The sequence below is a fragment of the Bos indicus x Bos taurus genome, chromosome 20 (genome assembly GCF_003369695.1).
Source record: "Bos indicus x Bos taurus breed Angus x Brahman F1 hybrid chromosome 20, Bos_hybrid_MaternalHap_v2.0, whole genome shotgun sequence".
Taxonomy (NCBI): Eukaryota; Metazoa; Chordata; class Mammalia; order Artiodactyla; family Bovidae; genus Bos; species Bos indicus x Bos taurus.
In genome coordinates this window covers 10,225,497-10,252,541 of record NC_040095.1, presented here as the reverse complement: position 1 = coordinate 10,252,541, position 27,045 = coordinate 10,225,497, and the positions used below count along the sequence as shown (strand labels likewise).

General features: G+C 42.6%; 1 protein-coding gene across 2 annotated transcripts in view; it reads right to left on the bottom strand.

Moving 5' to 3' along the window:
• The window catches only part of CCDC125 (coiled-coil domain containing 125), a 30,996-nt gene extending 10,447 nt beyond the window's left edge, over positions 1–20,549 (bottom strand). The window contains exons 1-7 of one of the 2 annotated variants that reach the window (XM_027520209.1): positions 20,503–20,549; positions 11,968–12,421; positions 7,225–7,283; positions 5,246–5,332; positions 4,168–4,245; positions 2,640–2,725; positions 682–764 (exon numbers count right to left, since the gene is read on the bottom strand). In XM_027520209.1, coding sequence (XP_027376010.1) covers positions 682–764; positions 2,640–2,725; positions 4,168–4,245; positions 5,246–5,332; positions 7,225–7,283; positions 11,968–12,277 — 703 coding nt within the window. In that variant the 5' untranslated portion in view covers positions 12,278–12,421; positions 20,503–20,549. Of the gene's footprint in view, positions 1–681; positions 765–2,639; positions 2,726–4,167; positions 4,246–5,245; positions 5,333–7,224; positions 7,284–11,967; positions 12,422–20,325 lie in introns of both variants that reach the window. The other variant, XM_027520208.1, reaches the window with a different exon arrangement.
• Between the last annotated feature and the right edge of the window lie 6,496 nt (positions 20,550–27,045).

The following is a 27,045-nucleotide window of genomic DNA, read 5'->3' as shown; positions in this document are numbered from 1 at the left end:
ACTTTTCCTCTCTTCTTGCAGGGTAGAAGGATGGGGAGGAAGGGCAGGGCTAGTGGTTAGCAGTTTCTGTCCTGGCATGAACCCAACAAGAGGGAAATCACTATCTGCTCAGATCACTGGTGTGGAGAAGCATGTCTGTGCCTGCAGTTCTCACCCAGGCATCGCCACACTTTACTTACTACACTGTGGAAAGTGCTGCTCTTGGGCCCGTGGCCCAGTTGAGCACTCATCCCTTTCAAGCCACCACTTTAAAAAATAGCTTCTGCTGGGAATTCCCTGGCGGTCAAGTGGTTAGGACTCCAGGCTCTCAGTGCCAAGAACTCAGGTTTGATCCCTGGTCAGGGAACTAAGATCCCACATGCCGTGGGACAGCTAAGCCCGGGCGCCACAACTGCCGAACCCTTGTGCCTAGAGCCCGTGCTCTGCAACAGGAGAAGCCACTGCAATGCGGAGCCTCGCACCGCAACAGAGTAGCCCCTGCTCAACACAGCTAGAGAAAGCCCTAGTGTAGCAAAGACCCCGTGCAGCCAAAAATATATTTTTTAAAAAAGAAAAAAACTAATTGATGCATTTCTTCTTTCATTCTTAAAATATATTACTTCACAATATTCTTAACATAGGACAAAACTGGTCTTTTAACATAATATTTTTAAAAAATTATCAAAATACCATTCTACTTACTTGCATTTTCAGACTTGAGCATTTTAATTTCTTCTGTTTTTAGTTTCAAAGTTTCTTTGAGGACTGCATTTTCACAGTTTAGCCTGGAAAAGAGTACCCTCCAAATCATTAAAACATTAACATTTTGTAGTTGAATATTTAATCCCATAGTTAGAACATTAAAACCCAAATATAGTTTTTCTTACTTCAAAATTGTCTAGAATTTATATGTGTAACAAAAATTTAAAGGTATGTGGTAAGATTCTGTACTTACTCTTAACACTTCTGTATATTTAGCTGAGAAAATCAGAACCAGAAATAACTGTAAGGCATCTATCTTGAACACTCATATCTCTTTACTAAAGTTTCAATCAACTTAATAACTATTTGAACACCAACTACATGCTTAGGACACCTTCCAAAATTTACATAAAAAGCTACATAGGAGGTACCAACTTTCAGTTAAAAATAAATAAGTCCTGGGGCTGTAATACACAGTGTGGAGACTATAGCCAACAATTACTGTGCAGTATTTGAAAGTTGCTAAGAAAGTAGATCTTAAAAGTTCTCAACATAAGAAAAAAATGTAATGATGTATGACAATGAATATTAACTAGATTTATTGTAATGATCATTTTGCAACATATGCAAATACTGAATCATTATCTTGTACACCTGAAATTAATACAATGTTATTTATATGTCAGTAATACCTTAATTTAAGAAAAAGAAATATAGGGAGTTTTATCTATTGATTGTTGGAATTACTTACAGGAGTTCTTAAATTGCCCAACACCAGAGGCTTAAAAAAAAATTGCTTTTGTAATTAAAAACAGTAGCCAGATCATCTGGTCTAATTTGTAACTTTAAATAAAATACCTATCAAGACATGTTGTGATATTCCTAGGGAATATTACATCCTGTGCTTGGGATATAATATCATTTATCCCAAATGCTACAGGCCATAGGCCTCATATCATTAGAACAGTGGTCATGAAGTTCAAGTTTCTCAATTAAAAAGTGAAATGTGGTTCATATCACAAGAAAAAATATTCTGTAACCATGCATGGTGGCAGATATTGACTAGACTTACTGTGGTGAACCTTCTGCAACGTGAACAGGTGCTGAGTGCATTGTGTTGTACACCTGAACTAATGTAGTATGTTGGTTGCATCTAAAAATATGTAAACCTAAGGCATCCTCTTTCCATGAATTACCTAACAAATTAATAAAATTTGAAATCACTTTTTCAAGCAATGTCTATAGCCCTTGAACAAAGCAGAAAAATATTACCTCTATTTATATTTATGTATTTAACTACAAAGAGAGAAAAAGAAAGGTAAAAAGAATGATAAAGTAAATGTGGTAAAGAGTTAAAATTTGGAGCATCTTGGTGAAAGATATACAGGAATTATTTGTACTATTCTTACAACTTTTCTGTAAGTCTTCAATTATCTCAAAGTAAGAAGTAATAAGTTAAAAAATTAGGTGCTAAAGCCATCTATAACCCCAGGTATCAATTTCTCAATGACTGACCTTGTAAATATGCTATAAAGTTATTAAATAAATTCACACTGATAAAAAAGTTGTTCAGAAGACTGTAAAAAACAGTGCCAATGCTAAAATAACTTCAGAAACACAATTCTTAAACAGTATTTTAATACACAATTTATACTGTATTTTTTAAAAAAGAAAACAGTAACAGTAAAATATGGAACTGGTAAGTAGATAAGCAACATGAATTTCATTTTTTACTTTGGCCACACCACACAGCTTGCAGGATCTTAGTCCCCTGAGCAGGGATTGAACCTGAGGCCCCAGCAATGAAAATGCTGGGTCCTAACCACCAGACTGCCAAGGGAATTCCCTGAATTTTATGTTTACAATTAGGTTAAAGAAGAAGAAAGCCTAAGCTACACTTAAATTACACACAGTTTAAAAATTTCCAAAGAAAAATTATGGAATAATAATATACAAACCTGTCATATTTTTGGATCCAAGATTCCTCTATATTTTTAAATCTATTCTGATCAAATTGTATTTCCCACTGCAAGGCATTTATTTCCTACAGAAAAAAATAGCACTTTCAAGGAAAATTACTACAATTAAATCATTCTATGACTTAACAAATAACTGAAATAAATCATTTAGTCATTTCACAGAACTAGGCTAAAGAGAAAACACTAATTATTGCTCAAAAAGAGTCTGTGACATTTGTAAACACATATAACATGCCTCTTTAGCACTCAAAAAGCTTTACTGAAGGTTACTTATCATTAGAAAAATTTCAAATTGTCTAGCTTCAAATTCTGCTGGCTTGAGCCTAGATTTTTCATCACCTCCAATCCATGCAGACCCCAAAATACACTCTTGGAAGTCTGAGCCCAGGACACTCCCATCAAGGGAGAGAAAAACAGACACAGGAATGTGACCACTTAAGAGTGATTCCTAACCATGATGGTTTATCACAGGACAGTGAGTTCCCTGTGCTATACAGTCAGACCTTGCTGTTCATCCATTCTGTGTATAACAGTTTACACCTGCTAGGCCCAAACTCCCAGTCTGCCCTTCTCGAACCCCTCACCCCTGGCAACTACAAGCCTGCTCTCTGTCTGTGAGTCTCTTTCTGTTTTGTAGATAGGTTCACTCGTGTCATGTTTTAGATTCCACATAGAAGTGATAGCATCTGGTATTCGTCTTCCTCCCTCTGACTTACCTCACTTAGTATGATAATCTCAAGCTGCTTCCAATGCTGCTGCCTAATTACCCTTTTAGTGAAGATGAAATAGAAAGAGGCAAGCACTGCAGGGCAAGCAGAGGAAGAAAAATAGAAAAAGAAGAGAAATAGAAGTGTCAGTTTGGCAGGGTTAGCCCATGTGACAATCTGTTTTGGATTATAAGATCCAAAAGGGAAGGGACGATATGAAGCTGAAGCACATCTGGTAGAAGGTAGGCACAAATGACATAACCATTAGTATGGGGATTTTTAAGGAAATTCTATTGGAAAGATTATTGAATTGAACAAGTCCATTGCCAACAAAGGTCCGTCTAGTCAAGGCTATGGTTTTTCCAGTGGTCATGTATGGATGTGAGAGTTGGACTGTGAAGAAAGCTAAGCACCAAAGAACTGATGCTTTTGAATTGTGGTGTTGGAGAAGACTCTCTGCAAGGAGATCCAACCAGTCCATTCTGAAGGAGATCAGCCCCGGGATTTCTTTGGAAGGAATGATGCTAAAGCTGAAACTCCAATACTTTGGCTACCTCATGCGAAGAGTTGACTCATTGGAAAAGACTCTGATGCTGGGAGCGATTGGGGGCAGGAGGAGAAGGGGACGACAGAGGATGAGATGGCTGGATGGCATCACCGACTCGATGGACGTGAGTCTGAGTGAACTCCGGGAGTTGGTGATGGATAGGGAGGCCTGGCATGCTGTGATTCATGGGGTCGCAAAGAGTCGGACATGACTGAGCGACTGAACTGAACTGATGCTACAAGTGATCAAATACCTTCTCCAAGGATCTCTTGTGTTCCACAGTTTTTTGAAGCACTGCCTGGGTGTGACTTGTGGCTTTGCCAAATATTGCCTACAAAAAATAAAGACATATCAGTATAAATTAAATATATGACCACCCTTATATACAAGGTGAAGTTCACATCTTTATTCTTCATATTTTTATTTTAAGACAGCAGAAAACTGCCTTGAGATGAGAATTCCCACAGAGACCACCTTTCGTATAGAGTTTGATAGTTCAAAATCAGAAGATCTTGGTTCATTTCTTTCCCAATGAATGTGAGAATGAATGAATGAATGGATGGATTTCCCACACAAAAACGAATCCATGAACATTCACAGCAGTATGATTTATAACAGCCAAAATGTATTAATATAAACCACATAAATGCCTATCAACTGGTGAATGGGTAAGCAAAATGTGGTATATCTATACCACATTTTATTATTTGGTAATAAAAAAGGAGGCAAGCACTGACACATACTACAACATCCATGAACCTTAAAAATATGCAAACTAAAAGAATCCAGAGGCACAAGAATCTAGACACATATTGTATGATTCTATTTATGAAACAGAAAACGCAAAGCTGTAAAACAGCAGATACTGCTTTTGGGGGGATAGGAATAGGAGTAACTGCTAATGGCTAAGAGGTTCCTTTTGGCAGGTGATGGAAAGAGTATAAATTAGGTTGTGATGATGGTTTCACAGGTCTAAATTTAGTAAAAGTAAATTGTATGCTTAAAACAAGTGAAATTTATGACACATAAGTTTTATGTTAATAAAGCTGTTTTTAAAATCTGTAGCTAAAAAAAAAACAACTGTATTAAGAATTGATGCATTTATTTTAAAAGCTAAAACCAGGGAGTTCCTTGGTGATCTACTGGTTAGGGTTCAGCACTTCCACTGCCATGGCCCAGGGTTCAGTCCCTGCTTGGGGAACTGAGATCCTGCAAGCTGTGCAACACAGCCAAAAATATAAAAATAAAGATAAATGAAAAAGAAAGGCTAAAAATCATACTACTTATCACTGGAATGTGTACCTGATGAAAGTTTGAAAATAACTTCTTACCATGCTTTGAAGAATTTTCAATGCTTCCTCTTTACCTTCAAGTTGTCTTTGAGATGCCTCAAGTTCAGTTTTCAAAATTTCTACCTCCTGAGGAGAAAAATATAATCAGTCTTCCTATCTGTAATATATGCAACCCCTAATGATCAACTTAGTTTACATTTAAGCTCAACATTCACTTTGACTCAAAGCACTCTGACCTTACAAAATGAGGTTGGAAATTCCTCCAGGCTATATAAGGGGACCAGAGAGGCTAAAACTGAGATCATTACTATCAGGTATCAGTTATGGCTAAAAGCCCAAATCTTTTGCTTTTACCTATGTAGGCCACACAGTTTGTGTGTGTATGTGTGTGTTTGCTTCCGCTTTTTGGCCACACATGAGGCTTGTGGGATTGTGTGTGTGTGTGTGTGTATTTGCTTCTGCTTTTTGGCCACATGTGAGGCTTGTGGGATTGTAGTTAATTCCCCAACCAGGGACTGAACCTGAGCTGCTGGCAGTGAGAGTGCAGAGTCCTAACCACTGAACCACCAGGGAATTCCCTAGGCTCCACAGTTAATAATTGGGAGAAAAATCTTTAGACCATGTAAACTAAGCACATGCTCATCCACACAGCTCCATGGGCTATTAATATTATGGCTTAGACTGCGCTCTCCATCCCAAAAGACATGTTCAAGCTTTAACCCCTGGTACCATAAATTCGACCTTATTTGGAAATAAGGTCTTTGCAGATGTAATTGAAGTCATACTGGATTAGGGTAGGCCTCAATCCAGTGACTGGTGTGATGCGGCTACAAGTCTGAGACTGTTGGTGGCAACCACCAGAAGCTAGGAAGGTTGTAAAGGTCCCTCTAGACCCTTCAGAGGGTACATGGTCCACCCACACCCTGATCTCAGGCCTCTGAAATTAAAAGACGCTTACTCCTTGGAAGGAAAGTTATGTCCAACCTAGATAGCATACTCAAAAGCAGAGACATTATTTTGCCAACAAGGGTCCGTCTAGTCAAGGCTATGGTTTTTCCTGTGGTCATGTATGGATGTGAGAGTTGGACTGTGAAGAAGGCTGAGCACCGAAGAATTGATGCTTTTGAACTGTGGTGTTGGAGAAGACTCTTGAGAGTCCCTTGGACTGCAAGGAGATCCAACCAGTCAATCCTAATGGAAATCAGTCTTGGGTGTTCATTGGAAGGACTGATGTTGAAGCTGAAACTCCAGTAGTTTGGCCACCTGATGCGAAGAGCTGGCTCATTGGAAAAGACTCTGATGCTGGGAAAGATTGAGGGCAGGAGGAGAAGGGGACAACAGAGGATGAGATGGCTGGATGGCATCACTGACTCGATGGACATGGGTTTGGGTGAACTCTAGGAGTTGGTGATAGACAGGGAGGCCTGGCGTGCTGCGGTTCATGGGGTCGCAAAGAGTCGGACGTGACTGAGTAACTGAACTAAACTGAGCCTCCATAACTGAAAGAGAATCAATCTGCTCTTTTAAGCCACCAGTGTGTCAAGGCAGCTCTACGAAACGAGTAGAGCAGCTTTCACCAGAAGAGTTCACAAATGCGCCTGAAGACAGCTTTCCTGTCCCTGAGAGGACAGCCACCCGCATTGAAACTCCTACTCCCAAGCAAGATGGATGACCTCCACAGACCCCCTGGGCGCTTTCTGGTCCTCTGACTTGAAAGAGGTTAAATTAAGTCAGGTTATTTCAATCCACACACTCTGGGAAGACAGATGAAAGGGAGGGACTAGTATTTTCTCTAGGAGATTAGAGAAGTAAGGTGGAAAGGAGAACAGGAAGGCATGTTTACATAAACAGCCTTTTTGAGAGATAAGGAGGTCAGTTAGAAGTTAGGAGCTTGCCACCATGGCTCGAGAATGTCTGGAAGGCCAACAACTGCATTCCATGCCATGTTAGTATCACTTAAACAAAATGTCAGTGGTCTTCATTCACATGCGAATTTGTATATCAGCCTGAGTACCTACCTCTAAAGTTTCATGAAGATATTGCCTTAATTCCACATTTGACAACTCTGAATTAGAATCTATTAGAGGGAGAAAAAATTAAATATTTATTAAATATTTTCTTAAATTAGTTAGATATAGGACATTTGTTTACAAGATATCAAATATCAAATACAGGCTTTCCCTAAATTGAAAAGAGAAAATAATTGTAATAAAACAATGATGATAAAAACAGGTAGCTTAAAACACTCCACAAATGAAAAGCACATACTTTTGAATCAAAAGATTCTTTAAAAAAAAGGACTCTTAAATAAAACTGTTGTTAATGAATTGGTTAACTACTATAACCACATACAGTATCAGAAAACATGAATGTTCGTGAGTGAAATAAATGAATTTTGGTGTTTGGCTTAAGCCTATTCAATATCATGATATAAATATCTAAGAAATAACCTAAATTTAGTTTCTTTCCAAGCGGAATGATGAGAACTCTCTAGTAACTTCAATTATTCTCTCCTTAATGTGATCAATTGAGACATTAAACTGAGTTTCCCAGGAACTTCATTTTCATTGCAGTCTCACTGGCAACAGAAAAACACTAAACTGGTAAATTAGAGCAAGAGGGCAGGAAGTAAAAAGAAGCAAAACAATTAGAATATTTGGAAGTACATTAAAGATTTCTCCAAATTTTTTTTTGCTATTCTGAACTTTCAGGAACATGACAGTATCCAAGGGAAAACCCAAGTCATGTTTTTACTCTGATAATTCAGGGTTCCAAGGAGGGACAAAAGCGCCTCTGGGCTGACAGTGACAAGTTCTATTCTATTCTACTTGTGGTGGCAGAATAATGGCCCCCAACAACGTCTACATCTTAATCCCAGAGCTGTGAATACCTCGCAAAAGGGATTTTTGCAGATGTGATTAAGAACTTGGAGACAGGAGATTATTCTGGATTATTCTGGCAGCTGGGCCAGATGTAATCACAAGTCTCCTTACAAATGAAAAGAGGAGGCAGGGGAGTCAGAATTAGAGTGATGATGCAGCGGGAGAAAGACTCGACCGGCGACTGCAGGCTTCAAAGATAGAGGAAGGGGACCGTGGACCAGGGGACTCAGCCTCTACAGGGTGGAAAAGGCAAGGGACAGGATTCTCCCCTGGAGTTTCCAGAAAGAAGCAGTCACGCGAACACTGTGGTGTTAGCCCCATGAAACCTACCTTGGGCTTCTGACCTACAGAACTGTAAGAGAATAAAATTTGTGTTGTTTTAAACCATTACATTTCTGATCATTTGGAAACTGCCTATTAGCAAGAGGAAACGAATACCATATTCTTACCTAGAATCAAGTCAACTCTGATGAAAAGACAAAAGTCCATAAAGTCCCAAAATAGGAGCTCATACCATTACTATTTTCCTGGGTTGGGGAGATCCCCTGAAGAAGGAAATGGCAATCCACTCCAGTACCCTTGCTGAGAAAGTCCCATGGACAAAGAAGCCTGGGAGGCTACAGTCCACGGGGTCGCAAAGAGTCGGACACAGCTGAAGGACTTCACTTTCACTTTCACCATTACTACTATGTCTTATTTATATCCCAGTAGTTTCCTAAAGTTTCTAATGCTCAGTTTTCAACATCTTTCTTGCAAAACAGTATCCATCCTCGATGCATGATAAAGACTTTGAAGAAAAATATGTAAATAATCTCATCTTAATTTCAAGAAGGATTCTGAAGGATAGACATCAGTCCCTAGCTGCAACATGTTATTTGTACATCTGAAACCATGTTTCTTAAATTACTTTCATGCTGTTCCACTTTGGAGGGGAAGTTTTACAACAGTGGATTACAAAAGATTCAGCCGCACCAGAGCTGTGCCCCAGTGCAGGCAGGGGCTCGTCCACCAGTTCCCAGTCACTTCAGGGACGTTAACATTCTATCACAAGATGATTCTGAATGTTAGTCTCTCCTTAGTGTACAAGCAGAATTTATGTTTCAGATCAGATCACATCAGTAGCTCAGTCATGTCCGACACCTTGCGACACCATGAACTGCAGCACGCCAGGCCTCCCTGTCCATCATCAACTCCCGGAGTTCACTCAGACTCACGTCCATTGAGTCAGTGACGCCATCCAGCCATCTCATCCTCTGTCGTCCCCTTCTCCTCCTGCCCCCAATCCCTCCCAGCATCAGAGTCTTTTCCAATGAGTCAACTCTTTGCATGAGGTGGCCAAAGTACTGGAGTTTCAGCTTCAGCATCAATCCTTCCAAAGAAATCCCAGGGCTGATCTCCTTCAGAATGGACTGGTTGGATCTCCTTGCAGTCCAAGGGACTCTCAAGAGTCTTCTCCAACACCACAGTTCAAAAGCATCAATTCTTCGGTGCTCAGCCTTCTTCACATTCCAACTCTCACATCCATACATGACCACAGGAAAAACCATAGCCTTGACTAGATGAAACTTTGTTGGCAAAGTAATGTCTCTGCTTTTCAATATGCTATCTAGGTTGGTCATAACTTTCCTTCCAAGGAGTAAGCATCTTTTAATTTCATGGCTGCAGTCACCATCTGCAGTGATTTTGGAGCCCAGAAAAATAAAGTCTGACACTGTTTCCACTGTTTCCCCATCTATTTCCCATGAAGTGATGGGACCAGATGCCATGATCTTCGTTTTCTGAATGTTGAGCTTTAAACCAACTTTTTCACTCTCCACTTTCACTTTCATCCAGAGCCTTTTGAGTTCCTCTTCACTTTCTGCCATAAGGGTGGTGTCATCTGCATATCTGAGGTTATTGATATTTCTCCCGGCAATCTTGATTCCAGTTTGTGTTTCTTCCAGTCCAGCGTTTCTCATGATGTACTCTGCATATAAGTTAAATAAACAGGGTGACAATATATAGCCTTGACGAACTCCTTTTCCTATTTGGAACCAGGCTGTTGTTCCATGTCCAGTTCTAACTGTTGCTTCCTGACCTGCATACAAATTTCTCAAGAGGCAGATCAGGTGGTCTGGTATTCCCATCTCTTTCAGAATTTTCCACAGCTTATTGTGATCCACGCAGTCAAAGGCTTTGGCATAGTCAATAAAGCAGAAATAGATGTTTTTCTGGAACTCTCTTGCTTTTTCCATGATCCAGTGGATGTTGGCAATTTGATCTCTGGTTCCTCTGCCTTTTCTAAAACCAGCTTGCACATCAGGAAGTTCACGGTTCACATATTGCTGAAGCCTGGCTTGGAGAATTTTGAGCATTACTTTACTAGCGTGTGAGATGAGTGCAATTGTGTGGTAGTTTGAGCATTCTTTGGCATTGCCTTTCTTTGGGATTGGAATGAAAACTGACCTTTTCCAGTCCTGTGGCCACTGCTGAGTTTTCCAAATTTGCTGGCATATTCAGTGCAGCACTTTCACAGCATCATCTTTCAGGATTTGGAATAGCTCAACTGGAATTCCATCACCTCCACTAGCTTTGTTCGCAGTGATGTTTTCTAAGGCCCACTTGACTTCACATTCCAGGATGTCTGGCTCTAGGTCAGTGATCACACCATCGTGATTATCTGGGTCATGAAGATCCTTTTTGTACAGTTCTTCTGTGTATTCTTGCTATCTCTTCTTAATATCTTCTGCTTCTGTTAGGTCCATACCATTTCTGTCCTTTATCGAGCCCATCTTTGCATGAAATGTTCCCTTGGTATCTCTAATTTTCTTGAAGAGATTCCTAGTCTTTCCCATTCTGTTGTTTTCCTCTATTTCTTTGCATTGATCGCTGAAGAAGGCTTTCTTATCTCTTCTTGCTATTCTTTGGAACTCTGCATTCAGATGTTTATATCTTTCCTTTTCTCCTTTGCTTTTCGCTTCTCTTCTTTTCACAGCTATTTATAAGGCCTCCCCAGACAGCCATTTTGCTTTTTTGCATTTCTTTTCCATGGGGATGGTCTTGATCCCTGTCTCCTGTACAATGTCACGAACTATGGAACCTCATTCCATAGTTATGACAAATTAAGATTAATTTTATTTTGAGAATTTTATGATATCCCTAAAATAATCTGAAGCCTGTGTCCTGCCTTGTAACACTCTTTCCCCAGATGAGCTCCGGGCCTGCAGTGCTCAAATGTCACCTCCTCAGGGAGGCCCTCCTGGATCTCTGCTTGAAACAGCAGTGCCTCTGCCCTCCAATCACTTACTGTCTTTCCATTTACTACTGCCTAATGTGATATAGTTAATCTGCAGGTTTATTTTCTCTGTCCTCTACCATGAATGTGACCTCCATGACCTTAGAGCCTTTGACTATTTTGTTCACTGATGTTATTCCCAGAACCTGGTACTGTTGTGGGCACCTAATAGGTACCCAGTAAACGTTTATCAAATAAGACCAAAAAATTTAAAAATGAAATATACCACTACTTCACAAGAAAAGTAAGGTAAGTAATCACTTATCGATATTACTAACATATATGTCAGGTAGTCAGTCCAGTCACTCAGTCGTGTCCAACTCTTTGTGACCCCATGGACTGCAGCAAGCCAGGCTTCCCTGTCCATCACCAAGTCCTGGAGCTTGTATGTAATGCCACAGAATAAGTACTTCACAATTTGTATAATACTTGGAAACAGAAGGATCAATTACTTTTATACCATCACCAATCAATCTCTAGAGGTGAATAAAGATAAATTTCTAAAACCCATGATGGTTTTGGTGCCCCATCTTCAGGTACTGGAAGGGTGACAGCCTTGATCGCACTTATAACGGAGAAAAGAGGAGGGCAGTAGGCATCCTTACCGGTGCTACTTTGTCGCTTGTGATAGGGAATTCGGGGCCCTTCCAGGTATGTATCTTGAAAGCTCTTCTGTCTGGAATACTGAAAAACGGCACTGTTTCTTTTGTCCCCATTTCTTGAAAAAAGGGGAGGACTAGAATTCTTTCCATCTGATCTTTTTCTAGATTTAAATAAATGTGAAACTGGCACTTCACAAATGCCGCCAGGCCTTCTTCCAAGGCCATACCCTAGGTCGCCTTCTGCCGTGTCATCGTCCTCTGTTTCCCAGGCCTGCCCCTCCGCCTCACTCGGCAGCCTCGCCACTCTGCTCATCAGTCACGTGCCTTCTTTACAATGGGCTGCCCTGCTGGCTCAGCAGTAAAGAATAATCCAAGAATAATCCGCCTGCCAGTGCAGGAAATGCGGGTTCTGTCCCTGGGTCGGGAAGGTCCCCTGAAGCCTTCTTTACCTAGTTACCTGTAGTTAAGAAAAAACAGCAGTTAAAATCCAATCAGTATAATCAGAGTTGGGTTTGCCAGGGAAGAAAAGTTCCTTTCTGCATCATGCTGGCAGAGCCAGCGACGCACAAGCACACAGATGCCCCTGGCAACCCAACTGAAGCTATTTAACATTTCAGGACTTTTTAAATAAGAAAAAGAAAAATCTGACTCTATATTTCTGAGGACACAGGACAGACTTTTACTGATTCCAGTAATAACTGATCAGGATGAAGAGATCAGGCTTTGCCAAGGAAACAACAGTCTTGACAAATGAGCTTCCAAAGGAAAGCATTCAGTTTTCACAAGCCTAAGAGCTGTACAAAATTCAGCAGTCTTGGGAGTTCCCTGGTCGGGGAATAAGATCCAACAAGCCGCGAGGTGCAGCCAAATATATATATAATCCAAAAAGTGTCTGAAAAATCAGCTTCCAATGACTAAGACCATCCTACCCCTGTCCTTTATCCTTCATCTGCCTGATATACTTAGGACTCTTACACTCTCTCCTACAGCTCTGCTTGGTTCATTGTCTATTTCTGTGCAGACACAATTAGGAGACATTTTGCTGGGTCAGTGACAGGTGGGAGGGAAGAAGGTTCCCTCTCCTGCCCCTACATCATCCCTCCCTCTCTTTTTTCTCAAACCAGGTCACATCTGTGATCAAAACCCTCCACCGTTTCTCAGCACAGAGTACATGTCAAAGCCCTTCCAATGGTGAGGGGCCCCAGGTTCATCTCTGCCTGGTACCCTCACCCTGGGCCAGCCGCCCTGACCTCCCTGGTGGTGTTGACCCAGCCAGGCATTCCTGCCCCAGAGCTTCGAGTTCCCCATGCCCTGAACATTCTTTCCCCAGGGGATGCGCAGCTGGTCCCTCGCCTCTTTGGATCTTTCCTACAGTGTCTCCTTCACACTGCTGCCTTTCCTGGTACCCCACCTAAATTTGCCAACTCCTCCTCTCTCTCCTCCTTCTCTGCCTGATTTTTCTCTTTGGCATTTATGACCTTCTAGCATGCCCCTCCATATTTTACTCATTTTTCAAAGCACACCACCAGAAGGGGGAAAACAGTACAAAAGGGAGCCTAGGGAAGACTATGGTTTTTCCAGTAGTAATGTCTGGATGTAAGAGTTGGACCATAAAGAAGGCTGAGTGCCTAAAAATGGATGTTTCTGAACTGTGGTGTTAGAGAAGACTCTTGAGAATCCGAGGACAGCAAGGACATCAAACCAGTCAATCTGAAAGGAAATCAACCCTGAATATTGGATGGACTGATGCTGAAGCTGAAGCTCCAGTACTTTGGCCACCTGATGCAAGGAGCCAACTCATTGGAAAAGACACTAATGCTGGGAAAGACTGAAGGCAGGAGAAGAAGGGGGTGACAGAGGATGAGATGGTTGAATGGCATCATTGACTCAATGGACATGAGTTTGAGCAAACTCCAGGAGATAGTGAAGGACAGGGAAGCCTGGTGTGCTGCAGTCCATGGGGTCTGCAGTCCAAAGAGTAGGACACGACTTAGCAACTGAACAACAACAAAAGGGAAGCAGAAGGTGGCTCTGGCTTGCCTGTGATGCTTCTTAAAAAGCAGGGTGTCCTGAACATTTCCTCTGCCAGAGCCCAAACCTGCTCCTGAGGGCACCAAGTGGAATGCAAGCTCCACGGGGTAGAGACTTTTGTCTGAATCACACTGCAAGCCCAATGCCTAAACAGTTATCAGAGACATGATCTGTGCTCAACACATACTTTTAAATAAATGGATAAAGGAAGGAAGGAATAAACAAACAAACTGAGGGACTTCCCTGGAGATGCAGTGGTTAAGACTCCATGCTTCTACTGCAGGGGGCATGGGTTTGATCCTGGTCAGCAAACTAAGATCCTGCATGCTGAACGGCGCAATCAAAATACATAAATAGATACATAAATAGTAGTGTTAGTCACCGGAGAAGGCGATGGCACCCCACTCCAGTACTCTTGCCTGGAAAATCCCATGGACGGAGGACCCTGGTAGGCTGTAGTCCATGGGGTCGCTAAGAGTCCGACACAACTGAGTGAATTCACTTTCACTTTTCACTTTCATGCATTGGAGAAGGAAATGGCAACCCATTCCAGTGTTCTTGCCTGGAAAATCCCATGGACGGAGGACCCTGGTGGGCTGCAGTCCATGGGGTCACGAAAGGTCGGACACAACTGAGCGACTTCACTTTCACTTTTCACTTTCATGCATTGGAGAAGGAAATGGCAACCCATCCAGTGTTCTTGCCTGGAGAATCCCAGGGAGAGGGGAGCCTGGTGGGCTGCCGTCTATGGGGTCGCACAGAGTCGGACACGACTGAAGCGACTTAGCAGTGTTAGTCACTCAGTCGTGTCAGACTCTTTGTGACCCCACGAACTATAGTCTGCCAGGCTCCTCTGTCCATGGAATTCTCCAGGGAAGAATACTGGAGCAGGTTGCCATTCCCTTCTCCAGAGGATCTTCCTGACCCAGGGATCGAACCCGGGTCTCTTGCATTGTAGGCAGATTCTTTACCATCGGAGCTACAGATATATAAATAAAAGACAGATAAATAGATAGATAAATAAACAGACAAATTAAAAAACTGAAATACTTGCCTGGGGTAAAAAACTGAACAGTCACCTTGGTAAGGCTCCCTACTGGATAACCTGGGACTAACTGCAGGTGAAAATGCCATACAGAGAAATGCCCATCACTGAGCCCTCGCACAAGGAGCCCACTGTGGCCACCTGCCTGGTGACAGTGGCCTGCCTGTTGGCTGAAGAGCACCGGAAATGCCCAGCCTTGCCCTCCAGTACCAGGGCAGTTAAGAGGGCCTTTTACCACCAAGCATTTCAAAACAGCTGCTGTGCTGAAGCTGTTTAGGAACATTTCATCCTTTTCTCAAGACTCATGTTTTTTAAAAAAGGAAAACAATCAGATCTGACATCCTTTCTAAATACCCTGCTGTTTAAGTAGCTGCTTACAAGGACATTCAAAATGGTTAAATCTCAGTCTTGTGTTTTTGCTGAAGTCGCTCTCTTAGTTTGCTGCTATTAAAAGCAGACACAGATGCCAAATAAATCTATCATGTTTCTGAAGGGGATCCTGGTGCCTTTAGGGCCAAGGTACCACATATTTTCAGTGTTTAATAACAAAGGCCCTCAAAAAATTTTAAAAACAAAAAAAGGCCCTTAGAAAACTGGAAAAGATACATCATAAAAGAAGGTACGTGGATGGAAAGAGACTCAGCATCATTCATCATGAAAGAATTGGAGATTTAAACCACAGTGAGATTCCACCACCTACCACGGACAATTCCAAGTGCGCCGAGGATACGGACACCACACACACAGCAGGCAGGAGTGTAAGACAGTACAACCACTGAAAAAGTCTGAAGGCTTCTTTCAAACAAGTGACCCGTCAGGTGCATTCACCCAAGAGAAATGAAAACACTGTGCCTACAAAGATGTGTGCATGAATGTTCAGTTCTTTGGCTGATATTCAAATTAGCCAAAAAAACCCTGAAAACAACCCAAATGTTCAGCAACAGGAAAATGAACATACTGTGGTAGTCCACACAAAGAATATACTCATTAATAGATAACGAACTTCAGATGCATGTGATAATATGAATCTTACATTATCCAACAGAAGAACCATATACTGTATGAAATCTGGACCAACAGACAACAGATCAATGGTTTCCTGGGGTGGGAAGGACGAGGGAACTTTTCTGGAGTGATGAAAAAGTCTTGTGTCTTGACTGGATGGTGGTTTGTCAAATTCATTAAACCATACGTTTACAATGGTACCTTTTATTATATGTAAATTATACCTCAATAATAAGCTATTAAAAAAATTTTTTTTAAGTAAAGGATCTTTTAACTGGACTAGGGGAAAAGATTAGAAGTGTGTTAAGTGGTTGTATTGTCCTCGGTAAGAGAATCATTAAACTGGATGTCTTACATTGGTAACAACTTTTAAACCATGATCTAATAATTGCCAGCACTTGTTGCTTACTAGACACTATTCTAAGTGCTCTACTTAGATTATTCTATTTAATCTCCACAAACACTTTAAAAGACAATACTACTATTGTTTAAGTCTACCTAGAACCATTACACTGAAGTACAGAGAGGTTAAATAACATAGCTAGAGTACAGCCAGATTCTGAATCTAGACTCCTCATGTCAAAGATACTGCTAGACTCTTAGACCTTGCTTTCTATCTTTCAGAGCATTTTAATGAGATTAATATCAGAGTAAACCAAGTTTCTATTACTTATGACATCAAATAAAACTGAGAGTCAAAGTCTAGGATACTTAGTTTGGCCAACACTCAACACAGTATATTGGACCCATTTTCCCCAAAAAATTTTCATGAAATCCTCTTGGTTCCTTTATATGTTTATTTCCTAAATAAGTCTGTCTATTTTTATTTGTCAAGGTTGATAGGAAATTACTTATTGAATCAGAGACTAATCCCTAAGAGGCTGCACTAGAGCAGATTTCTGCTTATAAATTCAACCTCCTGCCTCTGTTAAGAAGGGTGTGGTCAGGGTCTGGCAGCCAGCAGTGAAGAAAATGGAATTGGTCAAGACAAAGGAAAAAAGCAGTAAGAGGAAAGAGTAAGCAATCACAAGATCAGCTAAGAATATTTTTCAAAGTGCCATATATATTCAGGTATCATAGGTATACCTTGCCACTATTCAGAGTTGAATATGAGATTTCACATGGTCTAATGCTCTAGTGTTTTTTAAAATGTAACTTTGGGACACTTTTATATACTAAGTCTAGAGTGACTTTTTCATCACTCCAGAAAAGTTCCCTCATGCTCTTTGAAGTTATCCTTCCCACCCCAGGCAGCCATTTATAACAGTAATCTGTAATGCAGTCAAACTTGACTTTTAGAACACATTTCTTAGAAGAAAGGAGAAAAGACTGACGTTACATTCCATTCAACCACTTTTAAATGCATCCAAAGTTATCAACCAGGGAGGCAGCAGGAGGTGTGACAGAGAAAGCCCTGAGCCAGGAGGCTTGGGTTCACATCTCACACCACCTGCTGCTCTGATTCTGGGCAAGTCATTTAACCTCTCAGAGCCTGTGTCAGAATTTCCAAAACGGGTTTAAGCATGGCTTAAGGTGGATTTGGGGCACTATAATTGGGGCATATAGGTGGATTTGGGGCACTATTAATATACTTGAAATCAATGTTGGTTGATATGAATTTGAGTTTTAGTGTCTTCATTTGTCAAGTCACAGGACTGGATAAGACTCTTTTGTTCTTTAGACCTCTAAAATTCTGATTCTATTGCAGCATTCTTCCAAGGTGTGCCCCAGGGAACCCTGGCTCTCTGGACTATTCAGTGTTGCTAGGAATAAAAGGATCCTTTTGGTTTTATTAAGGGTGTAAAATTATACAGAAAATTACATGGCAGTGGCAGAGCCAGAACTAGAAACCACATCTCTGGCTCCCAGCCCCCTTGCGAATGGCCCCTGGATGAACAGATGACGGACTGTGAGCACACAAGCTCCTACTCTTCCGTTAAAACAACCCTGAATGGGACATGGGTCTTCTAATTCCTAAATCTAAGACCTAGCCTCCTAATCCCTAAATTTAAGACAGCCTCATCCCTCTGTCTCCTCTACCTCTGCACAAGCTATGATGCTACTGACTCGCCATGTCCAAGTCCCTCTTGGCACACAACCCCACAGGGGTCCCTGACTGCCTCCTACCTGCCCACTCAGACTCCTTTTCCTCTTCCTGTCCCTTTTGTATATATTTGGCTTCCTCTCCTAAATACTTTAAATATACATCTCCAGCTGGTTATCCTGCCAACAACTCAAACACAGGTTGTTCAAAAATACTTTCATTGCGCTCCCCACCTCCACCCCAGGTCTCCTCCTGAGTCCCCCATTTCTGCAAATCCATCAACCATGCTCCAAAACATTCAGGGACAAAAAACTCCAGGATTTAGGCTTTTCCCCTTTTTCTTATTTTCTGGCCTTCAGTTGTCAAGTTTTCCACAAAATTTCCCCAAGCCATGTCCTTCTGTGGGCTGCCTTGGTGGCTCAGTGGTAAAGAATCCGCCTGCAACGCAGGAACCACAGGAGAAGCAGCTTCAGTCCCTGGGATGGGAAGATACCCTGGAGGAGGAAATGGCAACAAACTCCAGTATCCTTGCCTGGAGAATTCCACAGATAAGAGTAGCCTGGAGTGCTACAGTCCATAGAGTCATAAAGAGTCAGACACGACTGAAGCAACTTGGCACGCACATACGCTTATGTCTGTCTTTGCACATCGACGTCATAGCCCTGGGTGAATTTCTTTAACCTCTCCTGTGCTAAACCAATACTCCCCTAACTGCTGCCAAGTCAATCATCTCCAAGCACACATCCAATAATGCCCCTCTCCTGCCCTAAGACAAGCCACAGCTCCCATGGCATATACAGGGAAAGCAGGTGTCACCCTTTTCTATAAGGTAACTGCAGCTTTCACATCCTGTGCCACGTGAACTCCCTGGGCACGCTCTGTGCTTCCGTGTGAGACGTATTTTACCTGCTCCCAGGCCCCCGCAGCCTCATCTCCTTAAAGTCTCTGCTGCAGCCACTCTCCACCCCAGGGATCCCTTCTCGTCTCAGGACCCCTCAGTTCACGACAGCCACTCCCTTCAGTAGCCCTCCCGAGTCCCCGGGGCCAGAAGCGATTTCTCCCACCTCTGAGCCCTCCTAGTTCAGTGTTGTACCTTTCTAACAGTCCTTCCTTCCTTCCTGACTTGTGTTTTTATTGTACACGCCCCTAATGTGTGTGTCTCATTTACTTGTGCATAACAGGTGTTCCAGAGACACTTCATAGATGGAACGGAAAAAGAAAACAGATTCCTGCTTGGAAAACTTGAACTAGAAACACCCACACCCACTAGCCAGACAGCTCTTTCCTTAGCAAACAAGTTGATCAAACAGACACCTAATTCCTGGCAAAAAAGGAAGTGACGTCAGCCCTTTCTGTAAACAATGGTCTACTGCATATCACTGTAGAATTCTGTTTAAATTTTTATGTTAAAATAATTTTAGATATACAGTAAGTTGCAAAGATAGTACCATGAACTCCTGTATACCCTTTACCCAAATTCTTTTAATGAAGTATTAGGGTACATTTATCAAAAATAAGAAATTAACAATGATACACACACTTAACTAAACCATATATCTGTATGTGTGTTAGTAGCTCAGTCGTGTCCATTTGGGACCCCATAGACTATAGCCCTCCCGGCTCCTCTGTCCATGGAATTCTCCAAGCAAGAATATCAGAGTGGGTTGCCATTCCCTTCTCCAGGGGATCTTCCCGACCCAGGGATCAAACCCAGGTCTCCCACATTGTAGGCAGATTCTCTACCGACTGAGCCACCAGGGAAGCCCTAACTAAACCACATACTTTATCAGAATTTCCCCTTTCCCTTTGTTATTGTTCAGTCCCTCAGGCCTGTCCAACTCTGCAACCCCATGGGCTGCAGCACGCCAGGCTTCCCTGTCTTTCACTATCTATCTCCCGGAGTTTGCTCAAGCTCATGTCCATTGAGTCGATGATGCCGTTCAACCATCTCATCCCCTGTCATTCCCTTCTCCTCCTGCCCTCAATCTTTCCTGCATCAGGGTCCTTTCCAGTTTCCCTACTTAAGTCCTTTGCTGTTCGAGGATCCAATCCAGGATACCACAATTCATTTAGTGAGCTACAGTTTTAACGTTCATAATTAGTAGAAAAACTATAGAAAAAGTAATAAAGGAGGAGGGGGGAGAGGCAGAAATAGAGTCTTTCAAACCTATTTCTCATTTCCATAATGTCAGACAAGGCCATTAACTAGCATAAGGGAAAGGAGGAGCCCGTTTACCAGCTTGTCCACAACCTGCGGAGTTACTCGAATTTGCGCAGCTGCGTCCTGGGGTCTGGCTCCACACCCTCCCCAGATCCCTGGCGAGTGAAGAACTGAGAGTGGGGCAAGGCGAGGGGCACCCTGGCCGACTCGCGCCGCCCGCGTCTCGCCCCGACGGCCCCTAAGCGCGCTCACCGGGCGCGAGCTTCCTCGCCGCGCGCGCCGCCGCTCCTCCCGCCACATGACCGCGCGGTGCGGCCCCGATCGGGAAGGCGGCGCGGCGCCCGGGTCCCTGGCCCCGCCCCCTACGTCGGCGCCACCGTCTGAGCTCTCCCGGTTAGGGTGCGGGGACTAGGAGCTCTGTGCGACTTGGACACTCATAATGTCCCCAGATACAGCGCAACCGAGTTATAAATAATAGCTCGAGACCTCGAGAAACGACGAGGTCGTGTGTGCGTCACTGAAGGTAAAATGAACTGGTTCAAAGCTTAAGCCTCTGCTGCTGCTGCTGCTGCTAAGTCGCTTCAGTCGTGTCCGACTCTGTGCGACCCCATAGACGGCAGCACACTAGGCTCCTCTGTCCCTGGGATTCTCCAGGCAAGAACACTGGAGTGGGTTGCCATTTCCTTCTCCAATGCATGAAAGTGAAAGTGAAGTCATGCCCGACTCTTTGCGACCCCATGGACTGCAACCTTACCAGGCTCCTCCGTCCGTGGGATTTTCCAGGCAAGAGTGCTTAAGCCTCTAGGAGTCGCTTAAGAGAAGGATGGAGCTGAGCTGTAGAGGGGCTTTTGAAAAGAAGGGTTTCAGAGCCGAGGAATGAGGAGGCCTTGCAGGCCAAAGAAACTGCCAGGGCGAAGGCTAGGCAGTGGGAGGGAACCAGAGGGCAAGGGCCTGGAGAACTGCTACTGAGGAGATCCATTCCTGTGAATTTCCTGAGAAAGACCCTACCTCCCTTCAACTCCACCCAAAATGTGCCAGTCCTTAGCTTCCTCACCTGGTGCAATGATTTTGATATTTCCTAATACCTCGTGTGAAGAGTTGACTCATTGGAAAAGACTCTGATGCTGGGAGAGATTGGGGGCAGGAGGAGAAGGGGATGACAGAGGATGAGATGGCTGGATGGCATCACTGACTCAACGGACGTGAGTCTGAGTGAACTCCGGGAGTTGGTGATGGACAGGGAGGCCTGGCATGCTGCGATTCATGGGGTCGCAAAGAGTCGGGCACGACTGAGCAACTGAACTGAACTGAACTGAATGCCCGACAGGGCTTCCCAGGTGGCTCAGTGGTAAAGAATCTGCCTGTCAACGCGAGACGAGGGTTCAATCTCTGGGTCAGGAAAATCCCCTGGAGGAGGAAATGACAACCCAGTCCAGTATTCTTGCCTGGGAAATCCCATGAACAGAAGAGCCTGGCGGGCTATGCTCCATAGAGTCGCAAAGAATCAGACTCGACTGAGCACACACGCATGCCACCCTGTAGTAGGTGATGTGGACCTATCCATGGGCCTGTCTCCTAGACTCCATCTTGGTTAAGGGATGCACGCGCACACGTGGGAGGGCCCTACCACGAGGGCAAGACTCTCTCTGAGCCCTCCCATGTGTCTATTCACACATACCTTTTTCTTCCTGTAAACACTTGTTTCACTACTTTACGTCTCTCCGTGGGAATTCATTTCTACACAGGTGGCGGGCCAGGGCCTTGTCACTAGTCACAGGTTCCTGGTGGTCTAGTGACTAGGATTTAGCACTCTCACTCCCAGAGCCTGACTTTCAGTCTCTGGCCAGGGAATCGAAATCCTGCTTCAAGCTGCTGCAGTCCGAAGCCACCTGAGATCATATTTCGTTCATCCTTCCACTAATACCACACTGACTGACTTTACTCTTCACAGCAAATCTTGAAATCATTTACTTTAAGTCTTCTAACTTGGTTCTTCTTCATCGTTGTCTGGTTATTCTAGTTTCTAGAATACAAATTTTAGATTCAACTTATCAATTTTTATTTTAAAAGAGTATGTTGGAATTTAATTTATACATCAATTTGGAGAAAACTGACATATTAATAATATTGAGTCTTGAAATTCATGAACAAGGTGTGTGCATGCTAAGTTGGTTTCAGTTCAGTTCAGTCGCTCAGTCGTGCCCGACTCTTTGTGACCCCATGAATCGCAGCACGCCAGGCCTCCTGTCCATCACCAACTCCTGGAGTTCACTCAGACTCACGTCCATCGAGTCGGTGATGCCATCCAGCCATCTCATCCTCTGTCGTCCCCTTCTCCTCCTGCCCCTAATCCCTCCCAGCATCAGAGTCTTTTCCAATGAGTCAACTCTTCGCATGAGGTGGCCAAAGTACTGGAGTTTCAGCTTTAGCATCATCCTTCCAAAGAACTCCCAGGAGTGATCTCCTTTAGAATGGACTGGTTTAGTCGTGTCTAACTCTTTACGACCCTGTGGACCGTAGCCCTCCCAGGGTCCTCTGTTCATGGGATCCTCCAGGCAAGAATACTAGAGTGGGTTTCCATACCTCCTCCAGGGCATCTGGATGCATCTCCTGCATTGGCAGGTGGGTTCTTTACCACTAACACCACCTCGGAAGTCCACAAACATGGTATTATCCACCTATTTGGATCTTTTGATTTCTCATTTGAGTTTTCTGCATGCAGAGTTTGCACGTATTTTGTTAGATTTATACCTGAAGTATGTAATGCTTTTTGGTACCATTTAAAATGGTATTGTTAATTTCCAAATGTTTGTCATTACTGTATAGAAATGCATTGTCTTTTCTGTATTGGTCTTGTATCCTGTGGCCTTACTAATGTGACTTATTCAAGTAGCTTCTGTGTGGATTCTCTTTGGAATTTCTGCATAAACAATGTTAACAGAATAGCTGATTTATTTCTTTCAGCTCTATACATCTTTTATTTTCTTGCTTAATGAATTGCCTAGGACTTGCTACTGCTAAGTCACTTCAGTCGTGTCCGACTCTGTGCGACCCCATAGACGGCAGCCCATCCGGCTCTGCCGTCCCTGGGATGCTCCAGGCAAGAACACTGGAGTGGGTTGCCATTTCCTTCTCCATTGCGTGAAAGTGAAAAGTGAAAGTGAAGTCCCTTAGTCGCATCCGACTCGTAGCGACCCCATGGACTGCAGCCTACCAGGCTCCTCCATCCATGGGATTCACCAGACAAGAGTCCTAGAGTGGCTTGCCATTGCCTAGGACTTACAGGATGACCAATTTGCTTTTTATTCACTAGTCTCACTTAACAAATTGTATTTTTCTAATCTCCCCTTCCATAAAAATAAACTCCTTAAAAAATAAACCTCTGGATGGATTTTAGGGATCCATAAATCCCTTAAAAATATAACATTTTATGTTAGTATGTAGATCTGTATTTCCTTGAAGGAAGTGGGTTCATAGCTTACATGACTGTTAAAGGAATTTATATCATCGAAAGGATTAAGGAACTAAATCTTTAGTAAAAGCACAGGTATAATTTCCATGATCTTGTTTTCCTCATATGCAGCAACCAGAGTTATTAAGAACAGGGTTTTGTTTTTCAGCTGTGCCATGTAGGATCTTAGTTCCACAACCAAGTATCAAACACATGGCCCCTGTGGTGGCAGCTCAGAGTTTTAACCACTGGACTGCCAGGGAAGTCCCCCAAGACAAGGTGTTTTTTCCACCTTGCCCTCTCCCCGCTCAACTGGAAAGAATAAATAGTTCTCTGCAGATCTGACTCTTGTGTTAAAGATACACACAAATTCAAATGTTGTTAGGCACTGGTGGTAGGACATGCTTAGAATGCAGAAGAAATATAGCCCCACTAAGGCCAATACCTTATTTCAAAGCCCACAAAAATAAAAATATACCAAGAAGGGCATAAGGGGGGAAAATGACTGTTTATGCACATGTCAAAGCTTATTAAGACACTTTCAAACTTATGCTCCCTACAATGGAAGCCCAGAGTCTTAACTACTGGACCACAAGGGAAGTCCCAGGACACTTTTGAGAAACTGAATAAATCAGGTTAAGAACTCTCACAGAAATACAAAATGATTAAAAATTTGCCACACTTTTATCTCAAGTTTGGTTTATATCATACTGCCTATTTAAACAAAAAGTTTACAAGTAGGTTTGGATAAAACTGAGACAAACAATAAGCAGGTTTATTTTTAAGACTTTTTTCCAAACAACTATGAATGTTAAAGCATTGTGATGAAAGCATTACATGAAAACCTTGGCCTGAAATTAATAAGCATATTTATATTTTTAAGAGTCTTATAATGTATATAGTTCAGTATTAGATTCCATTATTTCCTTTGTTGAAGGAACATCTTATTATGAGGCAATGTTAGTGTTAGGATGGATAAGTAGTAGCAGTCACTTGACAAGAGGATTTAGTGAATCCTAGTGAAAAAAGTCCTTTCTAAACAGATGACTGGGAATTCCCTGGTGATCCAATGGTTAGGACTCCATGCTTCCACTGCATGGGGCATGAGTGGGTTCGATCCCTGGTCAGGGAACTAAGATCCCACAAGCCACATGGATTGGCCAAAACAAACAAAGTATTAGGGATCCAAAGGAAGATACACAAATGACTAACACATGGAAAGATGCTCAACAGCATTGGTCGTTAGAGAAATGTATCAAAACCAAAATTAAGCTACGACTGTGTATCTACAGGATGGCTATTAGGTGAACAGTAGCAAGTGTTGGCAAGAATATGGAGAATCAGATCCCAATACATGGATGGTGAGAATAGAAAGTAATGCAACCACTTTGGAAAACATTTTGGCATATCCTGAAAATGCTAAACTCGGTTGCAATATGACCTAGCAATCTCCCTCTTTGCTATATCCAAGAGAGTTGAAAACATACATCCACACAAAAACTTGTGCACTAATGTTCATAAAACATAATACCCGAAATGAATACGATCCAACTATGCTGCTGATGGAATGGATAAACAAGATGTGGAATAGCCATACAGTGGAATATTATTCAACCATATTAAGGAATGAGGTACTCATTAAGCCTCCAACATGGATAATCGTGAAAACACTATGCTAAGCGAAAGAAGCCAGATATGAAAAACCACATATTGTATGATTCTATTTATATAAAATCTCCAGGATATGCAAATCTATAGCAACAAAGTGGACTAGTAATAGCAAGGGGCTAGGAGAAGGGAAGAATGAGCAGTGACTGCTAATAGGTATGGGATGTCTTTTGGTTGGGGTGATGAAAGTGTTATAGAATGGGGTAGTTGCACAATCTTGTGAATACGATTTTTAAAATGGACTGTACACTTTAAAATAGTGGATTTTATATGTGAGTTATAGCTTAATAAAGAATAGGAAGGTCTGTATGTTCTAAGATGGTATAATATCCAAAATACATTAAATGAAAAAAAAAATGACACAACAGTTTGCATGGTATGTTGCTGCTGCTGCTGCTGCTGCTAAGTCACTTCAGTTGTGTCCGACTCTGTGTGACCCCATAGACGGCAGCCTACCAGGCTCCCCCGCCCTGGGATTCTCCAGGCAAGAACACTGGAGTGGGTTGCCATTCCCTTCTACAATGCATGAAAGTGAAAAGTGAAAGTGAAGACGCTCAGTCATATCCAACCCTCAGAGACCCCATGGACTGCAGCCTTCCTACATCCATGGGATTTTCCAAGCAAGAGTACCAGAGTAGGGTGCCATTGCCTTCTCCAGCATGGTATGTGGTAACCATATGCTTAAAAGAAAAAAAGTAAGCACACACATGCTACCATATGCTTAAAAAAAGCATACACACACACACACACACAACACACACACACAACACACCCACAAAATGCTACCATATGCTTAAAAAAAGCATACACACACACACACACACACACATCCAAACCAGAAACATTCTTTCCTAAAGGGAGGGAAACTAGCAGTGACTGAATAACAGGGTGGCCTGAAAGGGAAGCCTACCTTTCTAGTACAGGTCTTCCTTGACTTATGTTGGGGTTACAGCCTGATGAATCCATCATAAATTGAAAATATCCTAAGTCAAAAATGTGCTTAATACGCCTGACCTACCAAATATCACAGCTCAGCCTAGCCTGCCTTTTTTTTGCCCGCCCCCACCCCCCCCACTGTGGAATGTGAGATCCTAGTTCTGCAATCTGGGATGAACCCACAATGCCTAGCAGTGGAAGCTCGGAGTCCTAACCACTGGACGACCAGGGAAGCTCCCATCCTAGCCTACCTTAAATATGCTATCTTAAATGTAAGAATACTTACATTAACTTACAATTGGGCAAAATCATCTTAACATAAAGCCTGTTTTATAATAATTTGTTGACTGTCTCGTAAGTTACTGACTGCTAAACTGAAAGAGTAAACGGTTGCACGGTGCAGAGTGGCGGTGAGTTTTATCGGCTGTTTACCCTCATTATCACCCGGCTGACTGGGAGCTGCAGCCACCCCCACTCCCTACTATCACAGGTAACATGCTGCATGCGGATCGCTAGCCCAGGAAAACATCCAAATTCAAAGCATGATTTTGAAAGAGTCAATTCCTAGGCAGGTTGATAGTAAGTCTGGGGTCCCTGAGGAAAAGTGGGATCTGGGGCTCTCAAATAAGAGGTGAGTTTCTGGAATTCTCAAGGAGGACGAAAGGACAAACGTTTTTTTCTACATTCCTTAGTAAGGACTATATAACAACAATGTCTCTGGCTTGAGGACAGTTACTTCT